Source organism: Melanotaenia boesemani, chromosome 6, assembly GCF_017639745.1.
Source record: "Melanotaenia boesemani isolate fMelBoe1 chromosome 6, fMelBoe1.pri, whole genome shotgun sequence".
NCBI lineage: Eukaryota > Metazoa > Chordata > Actinopteri > Atheriniformes > Melanotaeniidae > Melanotaenia > Melanotaenia boesemani.
The window spans coordinates 20,373,123-20,387,719 of NC_055687.1; the positions used below are offsets into that span (position 1 = coordinate 20,373,123).

Genomic DNA, 14,597 nt, shown 5'->3' on the forward strand with positions numbered 1-14,597 from the left:
AGCATTCAAATGATTATTAAAGAACAGCTGAAGCAGTTTGGGGAGTTTTGCACTGAACAATGAATATGTTACTGTGATGCTACTACAGTGTCACCAATATTATTTTATAATTTAACAGGACTGTTGCAGTTTAGGATGCATAGTTGTTGTTATTATTATTGGAAGCCCAGATCAATCCTCTTAATAACACACCAACTTATTAACTAACTCTGCAGCTGGCACATCCGTAAGAGCATTATATTACTTTAAAATTTCACTTATGTTTTAACACAATATACATAAATGATGCAGCTTTGAGATTTATGTTTTAGGCTTCTGCTTGAAAATTGCATACTCATGATGAAATTAACATAGCTCAGCAACCATAGCAGGTCTATTTAAATACTTTTGGAATAATAGAAACTTGTGATATGTGTAAATACATGTGTTGCTGGTGAAAAATAAATGAAGAAGACACATAGCACAAATTAAAAAAAAAAAAACATTTAAGGCTCATCTAAAACGAATATTTTCAGGATGAATATAAATATCCCTTTGGAATGTGGAGCTGTAACTTTAAACCTCTGTCAAATCATAGTACAATATATGAACATTATCTCTGCAAAAGCCAACTCTGATAAAGAGAAGCAGAAGAAAATTAGAGGTTTTAGTGCAGACAGTTCAGGCAACGTCTCCAATACGGCAATTTTGCCACAGTTTGGAACCATCTGTTTTCAACACACAACTGGTGGACCTCATGTTACAAAATATTAAGTAATACTGTTGACAAAGAAAAAAAAAAAAAAAAGACTGTCTTTTGTTGATTAATTCCAGTTATAATTGTCAGCTTCAATGCAAAATGTGAATAAAGTTTATATTTACTACTATTAAACTCTTAATTTACTGTTATGATGACACAATGATGTAAATTAGCAGCTAACCTGATTTCTTGTATCCTCTGGAAAGAGGAAGCTGCAAACTACCTATTGTTTTGCTGCCAAACATCTGAACCATTCAGTATTTGGGACTCCAGGCAGAAAATAGCAAGGCCAAAAACGCTTGCAACATGCTTCCATGACCAAAACCATTCGGTGCTGTTGATGTTCTAACTGGGATTGATGGTGTAAAAGAGCACTCAGTAATATGTCGCATTAATTAAGTGATCGATGTGGTTTTGGAAATTTTGTTTTACTTCTCTCTAGGCTCAGATGAGTGCTGCAATGATTACATCCAGCCAGCCTTCCCGTCTGCTTTTATGTGAGTGGAACATTTCTACTCTGGAGCATGAAGTAAATTAGAGCTGGTTGGAAGTTCAACCTGCATAATTTAATTATAAAAAAAAAGGAAATGACATCACAATTGGGAAGTGAGATTGGTTTTCTAATGAGAAGTAAAATATATAAACTGGTTCCACTCATAACAAATCCTTTACAAAGTTATCATTGATCCACCTCACTGGAGCAATCCGATCGCATCTGAATCAACTTGTTCCCCTCATCATCGTCTGAAACAGTGATGATTTTATCAAATGTATTAAAGCTCTTATTAAACCAAGTATCACAAACATCTATGAGGAACCAGCTCTTATAAACATTTATCTGTTTTCCCTGCACATGACCAAGCAGCTGTGCAGCACTGTGCTGCTTGACATTCAGCTTCGCTCCAGCTTCCTGCACAAGTGAAAGCAAAGAGCACTTTGATTTTCCTGGTTGGCCGCTCTGTTGGTAAACAAGAGGAGGCCGAGGCACACGCGAGGGGATTGGGATTCGATCACAGGGCTCTCATCATGAGCTGCAGAGATGCCTGCTGCTGTATCCCTGAGTAGATTGTATTCACATGCATCAAAACATGAGTAATTGAGACAAACACATGATTAGGTTGCTGAGCTTGTAACGAAAGAAAAAGAAACTGGCTTATTGTAGAAATCTGAGTGGTTGGTTTCACAGCTGTGTCGATGGGTGGCAGTCAGGTTGTCACTGTGGTATAGCTCTTCACCAAAAGGCTTTAATTAGTCCCCCGAGCCAAGGATCACAGTGTAATCACACAGGTTTTTTTTCTTTTTTTTATTTTGCCAGCATGATATCGTCTGTATCCTCACTAATTTTTAGAAACAATGCTTATTAGTTCTTCATCTATCATCATAACGATTACATCTGGAAGGTTTAGTTTTAATTTAGTTTTTGGGTTTATTTACCTCAAGGCAGCTGACATTATGTTGACCTTGTGAGCCATGTGGAAATAAATGCTTTTCTTGTCTGCTTACCTCTGCCAAAGAGCAGCCAAATTGCAGAGCCGCACATCAATTAATTGGCCAATTGTTTTTCAGAAAAGTTAATTGTTTATTCTAAACAGGCCTTAAAAATAGCAAATCTGTCCTCAAATCCATCCTTGTGTAACTTGTTTAGACTAATTACTGGTCCAACTTCCCAAAGTATTAATTTGAATTCAAATAGGACAAAAAAAAAAAAAAAAAAAAAAAACATTGAAAATGATCTAAACTGAAAAGCAACTCTTGGTGGACTTGAAAAACTGTCAAAGCAGCTTCTGATTATTTTCTATCAACAAACTAATGGGTTTAATTATGTACTTCAGCTCCACCTGAATAATGCATGTTCTTGCATGATGCTTTAGCTTTTGCAGAAATGACCATTAGTTACTTCCATCTGAGGGAATGTGAAGAAGAGTATTAAAAGCACATAAACTTTATTACTGCTTTTTAAGTGGAAAAAAGAAGGAGTAGGCTACATAAAAATGCATACCTCTCTGCATTGTTTCAGACATGATCTGGCAAGTTATGTTGGTTAGTGATTAAATCTGTCTTTTCTAAACTTGTTAGGTATGAGCCTTTGATAATGATCAGAAAAACATAAAACAGATATGAGATAGGGAGCAAACTGAGTGATAGTAAATCCGGTTGTAACCCCAGAAAATGAAAGATGTGCATTGTTTTTGGTATGGGCATCTTGGCTTGCAGTTAGCTTGGTTTGGTTTAGCACCAAACTGTAAAATCCAGAAAAAAAACCAGAAACAACTAGGTTATAAATATTGTTTCTTTATACTGAAAACTATATTTGTTTATTGTTTTACTGTGTGTGAGGGAATAGATGAATGTATATGATGATGTAAACATATCAACAGAGGATGGTGGGGGGAAAAAAAAGAAAGATTAAGAAAAAGCTGTTATCAAGAAAATCATCAGTCCTTTTATCATTAAGTCACATTTTAGTCAGTTTCAGAGAAAATTTCTTTCACTACTGCAACACCACAGTGTGTCTTCAACATTTCACAGAAGTCCCTGATCTAGAAAGCCCTCCGAGGGGCGTGTGATTTCTTGCACAATCAGAGGAAACTCAGCTCCTTTATCAATGGCAAGCCTGCACAAGTTGTACTTTTTATTGCAAATACATAAAGACAGCTGAGAGGCAGCATATACTAAAGCATACTTTTGGGACTTAAACATTTGGGACTTAAAGACCAAATGTACTGAATATTTGAATAAACAAATATTTGTGCTGAAAGTATGCAGAAAAACTGATAAGTGCAGTCTGAATATATAGAGCAGTCATCAGTGTTGACTCAAAAGGCTTTCTTTAAACTGACTTGTGAAAAGCAGCTGAGAGCATGTTTACAGCTTCAACAAAAGATTAAACTGAAGCTCAGGTTTCTTGTCCGATTGACCGATTTGCAACAGTCAAAACTTTCCTTGGTATGTGACAAACTACAGAACAAGGTCTGTGAGTCAGAGAAGGGATGTGTCCAGTAGAAAAATGACTGTCTGTGCCAACTCGACTAACAGGCAGACAAAAAAGATTAAACACAATAGTATGGTGATGTCTAAAGGAGACGCAGAGAATGGTTTCTACTGCCTTTCTGCTGCCTGTTGTGTTCTTATGAGTCACATAAGGTGGTGACATTTGGGCTCGGACAAATACCTCTCCACAGCCGTCCTTCATTGTAAAGGCTGTCATTTTCTGACAAGAAAAATCTACTTCCAACACAGTTCTGAAATGTGTGTGTTATGTGTCACAAAAAGAGACTATTATAAGCTTAGTTCTTTTATCTGTGAGGACAACTGGAGAGAAGTGACAGAGCGCCAAGAGGCTGCTTAATAAGGAAGTGGTCTCACACAGAGATGCTAGACAACTATCGCAGGCATATTCAGGGTAATCCCTTCCTACTAAACACACACACACACATACATGCACACATGTACCCCTATAATTCTTTCTAGCAATGGATTGTGACAGTAGCACCCGCTACAACTTGTTTTATTGGAGCACACCCAGAAAGGTTTGGTAAACCTACAGCTGAACGCAGCAACAGCCCAGAGAAGTACAGGGTGGATTAGAAACACACTTTCTCTGGGATCTGCCAAAAGTTACCACAATGACTACTTTGATAATAAATATCTAAAAAGCCAGACACTTTACATTTCTGTTATTTATGCACTTGAAGTATATTCCACCTTTGACCTCCCTATGAAAGTCCTATGGCTGTTTTCACAGGTTGGAGTGAATCCTATTAAGATATTACTTCTAAATTTAAAATGTGCAAATCAATAACTAGACTTGATAAAAGTCAAGACTGGATGCGCTTTGGTAATCACACACGTCTTTAGGCCTGCAGTGAGCCAGTGAGCTTATCAAACATGCAGACTTGGAGAAAAGCCTGTCCTCAGGCATGGAAGCAGATTGCAAAGACATTAAATAATAATTAACTCACTGCCAAACTCTTGTATTATTACTATTATTATTAAAAAAAATAGATATGATTGAAAGCATGTGCAATTTTCATTTACTGTTAGTTTTCATCCATTACATTTTACACTGTTATAAACATACAGAGAGCTGAAACTGCTGTTACACCCACAGGGGGCAACATTTTAGACCAAACAAAAAAGAAAGAAAATTGCAATAATTAGTCTTTCAATAAGTGAACCATAGTATGACAAATACGGTGCTGCTGACAGCAAACAGAAGCGTGCGCTCCAAGTAATAAATGACAGTCTTCTGAAGGACAATTAAGCAGGCACTATTACACATTTATCCCATTATGGCTGCGGCTGCACGTGCCTTAATTGAGGAAGACACGCAGGTAGGAGTAGGAAAAGGAAGTAACATCAGAAACACCGGCATCGCAGGTACAAAATCTAATAGAGGTGTTTCAAATAATAATTAAAAGGAAAATGGGTAAGAAGGCTTTGAAAGAAACACTGAAATTAGATAAGACATGGCCCCCCACAAGGCAACCTTAACAGTTATGCGCATAAACCTCGCTTCTGGACGAGCACGAAAAAATAGGCGACTTCCTCCTGTAATAATTATTTTAAATCAACGACTTGGGACACACACGACAGATGATCGCATGAACATTGATCGCACAGTTAATCATCTTGCGCACATCGAGTCTTGTTATAAAGTTCAGGCAGAGGAACAGCAGCAACAACAACAACAGGTGTCACCCTCAGCTCTTCCGCACTTGCACTCACCTTTGTGTAATACAACATCCACAGCTCGTACAACCTTTCTTTCGATGCCATTCCGCCGCCCCTGTGGTTGCTCATGATCTTTCTTTATTTCTTTTTACTATATCATAAAAGTGGCGGTCAAAACCAGAGCTGATTGAAGTTGTCTCTTGAAGGCACAAGGACGCGGCACGCTCCTGTGAACCATTCCTGCAAATCCATATGCACAATGATCCAAATAAAAGTGCTCTGAGTGTGCTCACGCAAACTTATTAAGAGTGACGTGAAAATGCAAAGGAAACGTGACGGTGTTGATGCGGCTATGGTACGATCAGTGTCGAAACTGTGCAAGCAGGAACAAAAATGCGTGGAAATACATGCCCGGAGAAACACCCATGTCCGCATTTAGAGCGAGCTTGTTGCTGCGTGATTCCTATTGGAGAGAGTTCCCACGGAAGCGACAGATGCCATCCGTTCCACACCAAGACATTACTGCTGTGGAGTCAGAGAGCTGAGGTGGACGGTCCTATCTAATGTGGGAAGAGCAGCGAATGATAATTAATTACTGTAAGACAAGAAATTGAGTGAGGAGTTATCATGCTCACAGGTAGGCAGATATTCTTAAAGACATACGCACATATAAACACAACCTGAAGTCCACATGGAATAAAACCAAATTTTTTGCAGACAGTTATATTCTCTGAAAATGTAGAATAATAATAATTAAAAAGGTAAAATAAGATAAATAGGCCTTTGGAAAAAGTCTTTGCAATAACAAACAGGTTCTTAAAACTTTCTCGAATAAACACAAACAAGATCTGCAGAAGTGAAGCTGTAATGTTGCATTATGGGCAGATCTGATAACACAAACAAGTTCAAACAAGCTAGTGAACTTCAGACTCCAATAGCTACTTATAATAGTTCACTTTCGGTTTATTATGTTGTAATCAATACGTGTTATGCATGTTTTTGTTGTCATTCTAGTGAAGATTGTAAAAATGAGCCAGGCGCAGTCTTCCACAAAGTGAAAACCCAAGATGAGGAAATAAACAAATAAATATATTCCTTTGAAAACTTTCCTTTTAAAATGTATTTATCTAGTATTTATTTAACATATCACATCCAGATTTGCATGGTTGCATTGAGTGGATAACCAACACATATTTTCTCATTTTCTTTAAATCTGTTAGGTTAGTTTGTCTCTCGATTTGACTGTTAGTGATAGTGTATGTGTGTATGTGACCATCATCTCATTAGCATCTTTGCCACAAGGAACTTTATTTGATCACACACTGTGTTGATCACTGGGAGGATGGACATGGAGAAGCTCGAGGCAGCTGTATTACCATGGCGACGGCCTACATTCCCAAACGGGACCTGTGACCATCAACAGGCGGGACAATGAGCCAGCCATAGTGACATTTACTAACCTTTATATTAAGGTTCGATCATAGTCATAGTTTACAAAAGATTTATTTATTTATTTATTTATTTATTTATTTATTTATTTATTTATTTATTTATTTATTTATTTGTTTGTTTGTTTGTTTGTTTGTTTATTTATTTATTCATTCATTTATTTAAAGAGTATGCCATGTAAACAACAGCACAATAATCAGTAGGCGTTTGTGTATGCTTGTTGCTTATTTTTAGTCATCTTCAATAATAACTTTATTTGAAAAAAGGTATGTCAGATTTATTTGGTTTATTTTAGGATTTGTTAGATTTTTACAACGAAAACGTAACAAGATCACGTGATCAAACAACAGGCCACTTCAATCCATGTGTTCGATGGACTGCTTTATGTCCTATATCAGGCTGGTAAGTAGATTTCAGAGGGAATCGAGCGGCGTGCAGAGATAAATATGGAGAAAAATGTTGGATCCCTTCAGGAGCAGGCTCTGAAGAGAAAAGAGAGATTAAAAGCCCTTAGAAATAAACAACTTCATGTAAGTATTCTACATAATATTTCGTAGTTTGTGAGAAATATAAAAAAGCTTCTAGAAAACTAATCGTTTTGCTCATGAGATAGCATTAACAGACTTAGCTTGTAGCTAACTTTAGCATTTTAGCGTAGCAGAGCAATCGTTATGTTGATTTGAGGAACTGCTTATGTTGTCCGTGTGTTTATAATATGATAGTTTCGACACTTAAAGTGTTGTTAAACTGAATGTCTTGTTGAAACTGTGCTTTTGTGGGTTAGAATGATCGATTTAAAAAAAATATATATCCAAAGCCAATTATTGTAGCATCTGCCATTTATTTAAGTTAATGTCCACTGGAAAGTCCAGGGACGCAAGGATCTCATACTTATTGTTTTATATCGTGATGTCTTTCTATATATATTATTTTGACTGCTATTCATGTGGAAAAAATTGCGATAAATAGGAATAAATTAGTCACTGTACAAAAGCAGTGTCACCCATCTTGGAGATCAATTATTATTACCCAGTCCAGCAGCTCAATATTTTGTTTATAAATTGGGGCAGATTATAACAGACTGCAGAAATTAGAGGAATAATCCTCACTACCTCCCACTAAACATAGCCCTTACTCTGTAACACATGTATAGGGACCCAGATGAAAAGTTGGAAGAAAATTTGGAAAATAGGAATTTCCTCAATGTGGAACAAATAAAGGATTATCTTATCTTAAAATAATATTAGATAACAATTGGTTGAGAGGATATCTCTTAATTCTAAAAAGAAGTATATACATTAAATAAAATGGCAGCATTTTTGCATGAACGTTCACTCATTGGGGGGCATTTTGGTTTCCAGGTGCCCTTGGAGCTGTTACAGTTACAAATTCTTTATTAACAATTGCTTTGCACAAATTAATGTGATTAACAGTCTGCTTATGTTCTTCTTTTTTTTCTTTTCTTTTCACCAATGTCACTACATAACCAGATTTTACAAAGTTTGAGACAGTTTCCAACAACTTCCCATCAAATAAAGTTTGGAAAGAAAAAAGACCACTTGCTAATTCTTTATTTTCACATTGTTGATTGTGCGCTGTTTAATCCCATACAAACCTAGCAAGTGAGCCAAGATAACCAAAAATTCTTTCTGACCTAGTCAGACTACTCTCAAAACATAAATGGTCTGTTTTTATGCATTTTTTGCTCTACAAATTGTGAAAAATATTACCAAGAACTAATGTATACAAGCTCTTTTCTTAACTAACACTGGGTTAGTAGTGTTTCTCCTACCATTATATTGAGGAGCGCCCCCACCCCAAACACAAACACTCCATACTAATTGTTAGGCACAGTGGTGGGTGCGTGATTATTTGGGCATGTTTTGCAGCTACAGGACTTTGACACCTTGCAGTCATTAAGCTAATTGTGAAATCGTCTTAACAAAATATTCTAGCATCAAATTTGAGGCCATCTGTCCAACATACAAAGTTTGGCTGAAATTGGGTCATGCAGCAGGACGATGATCCCAAGTTGAGCAACAAATCTAAAAAGCTATCAGGGTGTTGAGATGATTGATTTAACCTGAAGAATGCTGTGATGGAACCTTAACAGAGTTGTGCATTACCAAATGAACAGAAGCAACACTTTTAAAAAAAAGAGGGACCAAAATTCCTCTTTAGTGATGCGGGAGACTGATAAGAAACAGAAAGCAATTACTTCAAATTATTGCAAATACAAGCAGTTTTGCAAGCTATTGAATCATGGGTGTACATAGTTTTTCACACTCTGCTTCTGCATGCTGATTTATTTTTTAAGTAAACAGTGTCATGCTTTGTTGTTTGGCTGAGGTTATTTTTTTAAGAATTATTAAAGGCCATATATTTTGATATTTAAAAAATGTCCTGAAACATAAAGTTGTAGAATTTCTTTTTCACATGGCTGTAAGTGGAGAGGCATCTCTCAGATCACAGATAAGGAAAACAACTTATTCTTTTACAAGAGATTTGAATAAAGTATGTAGCTATACTAATTTACTTACAAAAAGTAAAGGGATGATTGGGAGGAAAAACATATTACATACAAACACATAAAATATAAGCACTTCTCTGTGGTCATCGCTGTTGAACATCATACCCAAGAACAGGATGTTGCTGCAGATTTTCAGTTATTCCTCAATTTGAGCTTCAGTCTGTGTCGAATCAGTTAAAGATAATACTGTGGCAGCAAAGGAAACCTCATTCAAAGAAGTTAGATCAGAATTTTATCACAAACTACATGTTAAACAGAGGCACCCTGTATTTGCCTAGCAGTGTTTGAGAAATGATTGTTGACATTCCTCAAGTCTGTAGATGTTGTCCTTCTGTACTGCGTTTCAAGAATGAGTTAGTGCCCTGAATTGTTCTAGCAGGTGGACAGGAAACCTCTTCAGGAAAATGCAAGCTGGGAGGGGTTCATTCTTCTTTGTTCAAAATTTCACTTGCTGTCAATATTTTTCTTTCTTTTTTTTAATTTTTCAATTCTGTTTCAGAATTTATTCCCCCTTGTTTACACATGGATGGTTTAGAGGAGGCCACAGTCTAATATACATTGTTGTGTACACAACACGTTTCCAGTTGTGTTTTTTTACAGCCAGAAAACTGAGCTAATTTTCCTGATTTATAAGGTCAAGTTCTCATTTTTCAAACTACAACTTGTAAGTAGGTCATTCTCAGAAGTAATAAAGCTAAACATGTAAATGTATTTGACTTCCAAATGATGGGACAACACAAGCAGATATTCTGTTTTTCATTGCAAATATTGACCTACATGTCCACTGCACCAAATCTAAAATTATCTGAAACATAACCACCCATGTCAACTCTCATCACTGCACTCCCTCTTCATCTTTGCATTAACTAAGACAAATTATTTTTTAAATAAATTTTCATGTCAGAAAGTTGTGTTAGCTTTTTCTATTTCTATTATGAAAATACCACTTACTAAATTTAAATAATCTCAATAATTGCATTGTGATAATCTCACAGGGCCAAGATCAGGAAGATGGGGAACCAGAGAATAAAAAGGCTGCACTTGAAGTGACCACAGAAGAAAAGCACAGGTTGGTTTACTTCACTATCCACAAGTATGCATGCTGTATGCATGTCTCTTTTCAATATTTTTCATATTTTTAAAGCTTTGTCTGTGTTTGCTAACTGTTGCTTTGGCCGAGCTCTTTTTAGGTTCTACAGACAGAACCAAAAACTGATGTGGAAGTGCATCATCAGAGCATTTATCTACCCCTTATCTGACACTAGCATATGTCTCAATGTAGGTTGTGAGACACAATGTTTACACTGGGCTGGACTACAGCCTGGTGTTTTTAGCTGCTCAAATATCCTGCAGCTTGCTCAACTTGGTGGTAGCTGGTAGGAGGGAGCAGCCATCTTTCCTGTCCTACAGGACTTTTTTTCCATTGTTTATATTTAATGACTTTGCAGTGACTGCACCTGAGGGAGTGCCTCTGTGTTTCCTCTACTGCAACAGAACAGATTCTCCTCATAAAGGTGAAAATAGCTTCAGGGTTTAGAAACTAATTTAGATGTTCCTGTGTGTAAAGACGTTTGTTGGTCTGAAGCAGGGTGTGAGTGTAATGTATCTTGTCATTGGCATTAAAATTTAATAGAAGATCAAATTGCCAAATGAGTGAAGAAAAAAGAATCAATGTTTTTCCTGAGGTTACTTCAGTAAAATAAATGAAATGTTGACGTTTTCAAAATAAATTGATCAAATAAAATGCCAAAATCACACCATGGGGATTTTTCATGTTGTGGTAAGGATGCAGAGAGAGTTTAGTAGATTTCAAGTTCTTTCAAGGGTCCTTCAAAATTTACAAAAAGGTGGATTTCATGTGTTAAGTGCTTGAAATCTTGTGTAAATGAAAAGTCTGATGGTTGCTTGGAGTTATTTTTCTCTGGTGAATGGGGCAGGTGGCTTGATTTCATTGTAAACATTTGAACACTTTGCTGCTCCTGCTCCTCAGCGGATCACGGATGTTTTAGGCAGGCCCACAATTGGTTCAGTGCTCTGAATTTATCACTGGGTCACTCTGATGCCACACTGCTTGAAGTGGAAATGTGTAAACACACCCCAAAGGTTTAAAAGCATTATACTAAGAGACAGTTGGAACATGAACTTTGAAGGCAGAAAATTTACAGGCCGTCTGTTTGTCCTGTCTTTTGTTCCACTAACGGTGGCACTTAGAGTGGTGACGTTGTCAGTATCTTTCTGCCTGTCTTTGTTTTAGTCTTTGACAAAATATCTTAACATTTGCTGACTGAGAATGGTGTAAAGTTCAGCTTAAATATTAATGGTTACCAGAGGACAATTCCTAATGAAGTTGGTGACCTCTCGACCTCCTGTCTCCCAGTAAAAGGTTAAAACGTTCTTGTGTGGATTCTTAGTCTGCCCATTTTCTTTGATATTCATTTTCCTCCTATGAAATATCACAGTGTTTATGGTGACCTTTTGACATTTAGTCCAACTTTCTCCAAATGTCACAAAGTAATGACTAGAGAGGCATAAAATTAGCATTTGATTTTCCTCCCTTAAGAAACTTTGTTGGATTTTCATGTTTTGTATTTCCTTATTTTTCCACACCATCTTTAGTTTATAGATGACAAATAATTCTCCTCTAGATATTGACACATGCTGTTTTAGTAGTTATTCTGCTTGTTTCTCATCAACCACACATAATGAGAATTTCCACAGATTAGATTACACAATGTCATTTAAGAATTTGCGGAACACTCCCTTGCTTGCTACAGACAGAAGGAAAGTTTTGGGTGTGTTTATGTCTGCTGTAGACAGATGTCAGAAAATGTGAGGACAGAAAAGAGAGATGACATGCAGCATTTCTGGTTAAACTGTGGAGGTTACTGTACTCTGCGGTCTGTAAAGAATAGCCGGTAGTCACCTTTTTATGGAAGGAAAATGCATCTTCTACTTGTTTGTGTAAGTTAAATTGGTTTCATAAAGGTAACTGTGCTTCAGTTAGTCCTATTTTGAGTTTTCTTTTTGGGCCTTTTTTTGTTTGCATTACAACTGGCATTAAAATGTCTAAATGCATTGGACAAAGGGAATGTTCTCCAGACAAAAGAGCCTCTTCAGAAAATGATGCACAGGATACAGACCAAGACACATGTGAACTAAGATTGATCCTGAGCCAGCCCACAGTAAATCCTGTCTAGCTTCTCTGCCCATACCCATACAAGGCATTGGTCTGTCTGTTTGGCAGCAGCAGTGTGATGAATCTATCAGGAGTGTATTTTCTTTAGCTTCATCACAAATCCATGTTAAGCTGATAAGTCTTCTGGTCTGTGCTTGCTCAGACAATAGTTTTACTTCTGTCTCTGGACCCTCAGAACGGTATGCTAAGATGTCAGCTAAACTCGCCAAGAATTCTTCTGTGTCGACGTGATGAAAGATGGCATAATTCAACCTTAAGGGAAGAATTCCTTAGCTGCTTGGTGCTCTTCTAAAATCTGTGCCCAGGAGCAGGTGGAACATGCTAATCAGACATGTTTGCAGGAATAAAGGGGGGCATTATCCCCAGACTCCTTTTAGACATTAGATGTGCAGCTGTGAAGGGATTGCAGATGGTCCTTTATGCACTTCAATTTATGAAATATATTTGTCTACACTGCCACCTACTGGGCTGTCAAGAGGTGACGTTTATGGTTCCCACCACCACCAGACTGAGACTGATCTGGTTTTCTGTCCCCAGAGAACTGAAACTGAGGAATTACACTCCAGAGGATGAAGAACTGAAAGAGAGGCAGGTTCCTAAAGCCAAACCTGCATCAGGTGATGACTTTGACCAAAAGAAAGAAAAAAAAATATCAGAACATTTGAACTATGCAGGCTAACTGTTGAAGTCTAGTTAATATCATAATGTAGCTGCATGGCCTTCACAAAGGTCATGCTCACTATTAAAAATATTACTCTCAGAGTCCAGCCAGCTGCTCTAATCATAGATCACATTCCTTGTTTTCAGTGGAAGATAAAGTCAAAGATCAGCTGGAAGCAGCTAATCCAGAGCCCATAATTGAAGAAGTGGTGAGTACTTCTTTTAGCCTAAATGTAATTTCCCAGATTCAAACATTTTCAGCTTTTTCATTCAAATGTTTACTTTCCTCAGGATTTGGCCAACCTCGCCCCAAGAAAACCAGACTGGTAAGAGTATTTCTAAAATAATTTTACAGCCTTTTTATTTCAGTTTCTGACTTTTTCTTATTGTAATTATAATTCAGGGATTTAAAGCGTGATGTGGCAAAGAAACTGGAGAAACTGGAAAGGAGAACACAGAGAGCCATCGCTGAACTCATCCGTTAGTATCTCCCACTTCATCTTTTTGGTTTTTATTGCAGAATGTTTATGTCGTCTCTGAGATAACCGGCATGAGCCGGGTATGAAATATTAGGTTAATTGCTTTGGGGCTCCCTGATTACAGAAGCTTGAAGCCATCTGATAACATCAGTGGTGTGATTCCTCCACTGATGGGTGAGCCACCTTCTAAAAATAGATTGAAACCTTCAAAGGAATTAAAAGCGGAAAATAAAAAAAACATTAAATGCAATGGGAGTTTTCCCTTGTTTTCAGGAGGCAGTGATAACCTTTATTTAAAAAGCGTTAAAGCATAAATTGCATGTTTTTTCAGGCAGTGACACTCTTTAGTTATCACATTAAAAATTGTGTGTATAAAACATATTTTATGCCAGCAGGATGTACCATCTGTGATCAGGACATCATACATAAAACCAGTTACACTTTTTACCTATATTATATGGCTGTGGTAAACTCTGGTAAAACATATGTCACAAAACTGAAGCTCATGGCTACAGGATGCGTTGCATAGATGAATCACACTGACTGTGAGGGTTTGTTTGTGTCCATGCAGGGGATCGTCTGCGAGGCCACGAGGAGGAGTTAGCCGGGGCAGTGGGAGCAGTCGGAGTGGAGGGAGGAGACTCAGATTGAATACAAAATACGACTAAACAGGGATAGCCTCAGTTTACTGGGACTGTACATGTGCTGTGTAAACTAGTTTTATTATGCAAACAGATGTTTTCTGTCAGTACAGCACTGTCATGTAATATGAAAATTCTATATATGTGGTTCCTGAAGTGCATTGTCAATGTAAACAGCAATGTTTTTTATTTTTTTTATATATAGAAGTAAAATTGACATCTTTGCCTA

The 14,597-nt window shown here is 37.1% G+C and overlaps 2 protein-coding genes across 4 annotated transcripts in view; one reads left to right on the top strand and one right to left on the bottom strand.

The window, feature by feature from the left end:
* The window catches only part of nbeal2 (neurobeachin-like 2), a 38,454-nt gene extending 32,425 nt beyond the window's left edge, over positions 1-6,029 (bottom strand). For 2 of the 3 annotated variants that reach the window (XM_041987022.1, XM_041987019.1), the window contains exon 1: positions 5,468-6,028. In XM_041987022.1, coding sequence (XP_041842956.1) covers positions 5,468-5,542 — 75 coding nt within the window. In that variant the 5' untranslated portion in view covers positions 5,543-6,028. Of the gene's footprint in view, positions 1-5,467 lie in introns of all 3 variants that reach the window. The other variant, XM_041987020.1, reaches the window with a different exon arrangement.
* A 1,028-nt stretch (positions 6,030-7,057) lies between these two features.
* On the top strand, positions 7,058-14,597 carry ccdc12 (coiled-coil domain containing 12). The gene is made up of 7 exons (XM_041987024.1): positions 7,058-7,392; positions 10,388-10,461; positions 13,126-13,205; positions 13,396-13,457; positions 13,540-13,574; positions 13,652-13,728; positions 14,299-14,597. The coding sequence occupies exons 1-7, from the start codon at positions 7,309-7,311 to the stop codon at positions 14,376-14,378; spliced, it is 492 nt and encodes a 163-aa protein (XP_041842958.1). The 5' UTR covers positions 7,058-7,308; the 3' UTR covers positions 14,379-14,597.

What these genes read in the sequence shown, in the direction of transcription:
- ccdc12 (XM_041987024.1), top strand. Translation starts at nt 7,309, where the DNA reads ATGGAGAAAAATGTTGGATCCCTTCAGGAGCAGGCTCTGAAGAGAAAA. An exon ending in TTAGAAATAAACAACTTCAT is followed by an intron (nt 7,393 to 10,387) that starts GTAAGTATTCTA and finishes ATAATCTCACAG; the next exon opens with GGCCAAGATCAGGAAGATGG. An exon ending in GCCCCAAGAAAACCAGACTG is followed by an intron (nt 13,575 to 13,651) that starts GTAAGAGTATTT and finishes ATTATAATTCAG; the next exon opens with GGATTTAAAGCGTGATGTGG.